Source organism: Cyprinodon variegatus, unplaced genomic scaffold, assembly GCF_000732505.1.
Source record: "Cyprinodon variegatus isolate N-32 unplaced genomic scaffold, C_variegatus-1.0 Scaffold1212, whole genome shotgun sequence".
Classification (NCBI taxonomy): Eukaryota; Metazoa; Chordata; class Actinopteri; order Cyprinodontiformes; family Cyprinodontidae; genus Cyprinodon; species Cyprinodon variegatus.
The window spans coordinates 150,185-151,756 of record NW_015151665.1 but is presented as its reverse complement, the minus strand read 5'-3'; the positions used below and the strand labels follow the sequence as shown (position 1 = coordinate 151,756).

Genomic DNA, 1,572 nt, shown 5'->3' with positions numbered 1-1,572 from the left:
CTGTGTTCTGTTCAGGCCTCCTAAACAGGCCTAAAAATAACCCCTTTGCTGTTTCTTCTGGTCAATCAGAAATCCTGACGTCTCATTGATGCAGGATCAGAGGGTGGGATGTGCAGGTGAGCAGGTACCTGTGTATGTGGCCTCCTTCACTCCATAAGCCAGAGCTCCAGCTCCGATCAGCAGTTTGAGTCCAGTTCCTGCTCCCCGGGGTCCTGAGGACATCCTGCCAGCGATCTGCCTCAGCTGCTGCAGAAAACCCTGCAGAAAGCAAACAGATGATCTCCCAGCATGCAGCAGCTCCTCTCTGATGACATCAGACCTCTCACTCTAATCCACTATTAACCAGGAGGACTTTCTAGATGGTTCACACCACAATAAATCTCTTACAGGTCATTTTTATAAGCCGAATTACAGCAGAGTTTATGTACAGCATAATTAATGCCAATGACGTCACTAAATGTAAAGTAATCTCTGGAAAATTATTAGATTATCTGATTTTATAGGTTTTCTCAAAGCAATTCGGACTCATTGGAAGAACCGAGGAACCGGATAAAAGCTGCAGAACGTTCTAAAAAATATCCAAACATTTCCCGAATGAAGGAGATTATTAATCCCCATAATAATCATTAAACCTCCTGTTAGCTCCTCTGGCTGCTGCTGTCACTTTACATCAGCTGGAAGCACGTGCCACGTTTTGAAACGGCACGAGCCGTGGAGCACAACGCGGGAAACTACAGAGCGGTTCTACCGAACAGAACCGGGTCAGAACAATCCGGTTCTGTTAAAAACACGAATATAAGAGGAAAAGTTCACTCACTGCTGGCTCCTTATTCGCCATGCTGTCCTACTGGAGGAGCAAATGGGAAAAGACGAGAAGGTCAAGCTTGATGACGTATTTCCGTGTCCGCAGGGGCTGATGGGAGATGTAGGCTTTAAAAAAAATCCTGTTCAGGCTGGCCAACTGTCCCTTAAAGTTAGCTTTTCCACATTTAGTAACAAAAATTATGCTTAAAATTTAACTTAAATGTTTACAAAATAATTTCATACCAACAAGAAAAGGTTTTAATAGAAAAAAATAATTTTATGGAATGAAAAACTTTTTTATTTTCAGGGAGTTGAAAGCTCTCGGTTACTTTTAAGTTATTTATGTCACACAGAAATGTAAAATTAATCTTTCAAGCTTTTTTATGGATTCATGATTACACATAACATAAACTACAAGTAAACAAAAGTCCAGGTCTATTAAAAAGCATATAAAGCATGCGAAGGGATTAAAAACATGTCGTATTTTGTGTCTCCAATGTAGGAAATATGAAAATTTAATGACAAATGAATACAGAAACAGAATCTAGATGTTCGCCCTCTAAACTAATTTAACTAATTTAACTGTAGTCCTATAACTGGGCCGTAGTACGCTAAAACTTACCAAAGGGGAAACGTAAACAGAGAATATCTTATTGAGAATCTTTTTTTCAAATTGAACCATGGAGAAGAAACTGTGGGCTTTACAAAGTAAAGTTCTGATTTCACAAAACATTAAATCTTCTAAATTATGACTAAATAACAGAGCTG

At 39.3% G+C, this 1,572-nt stretch overlaps 1 protein-coding gene across 1 annotated transcript in view; it reads right to left on the bottom strand.

Moving 5' to 3' along the window:
- phb2 (prohibitin 2) overlaps window positions 1-915 on the bottom strand; it is a 26,397-nt gene extending 25,482 nt beyond the window's left edge. Inside the window, exons 1-2 of the mRNA XM_015401361.1 lie at window positions 818-915; window positions 99-258 (exon numbers count right to left, since the gene is read on the bottom strand). Coding sequence (XP_015256847.1) covers window positions 99-258; window positions 818-838 — 181 coding nt within the window. The 5' untranslated portion in view covers window positions 839-915. The remainder of the gene's footprint in view (window positions 1-98; window positions 259-817) is intronic.
- Window positions 916-1,572: the final 657 nt, after the last annotated feature.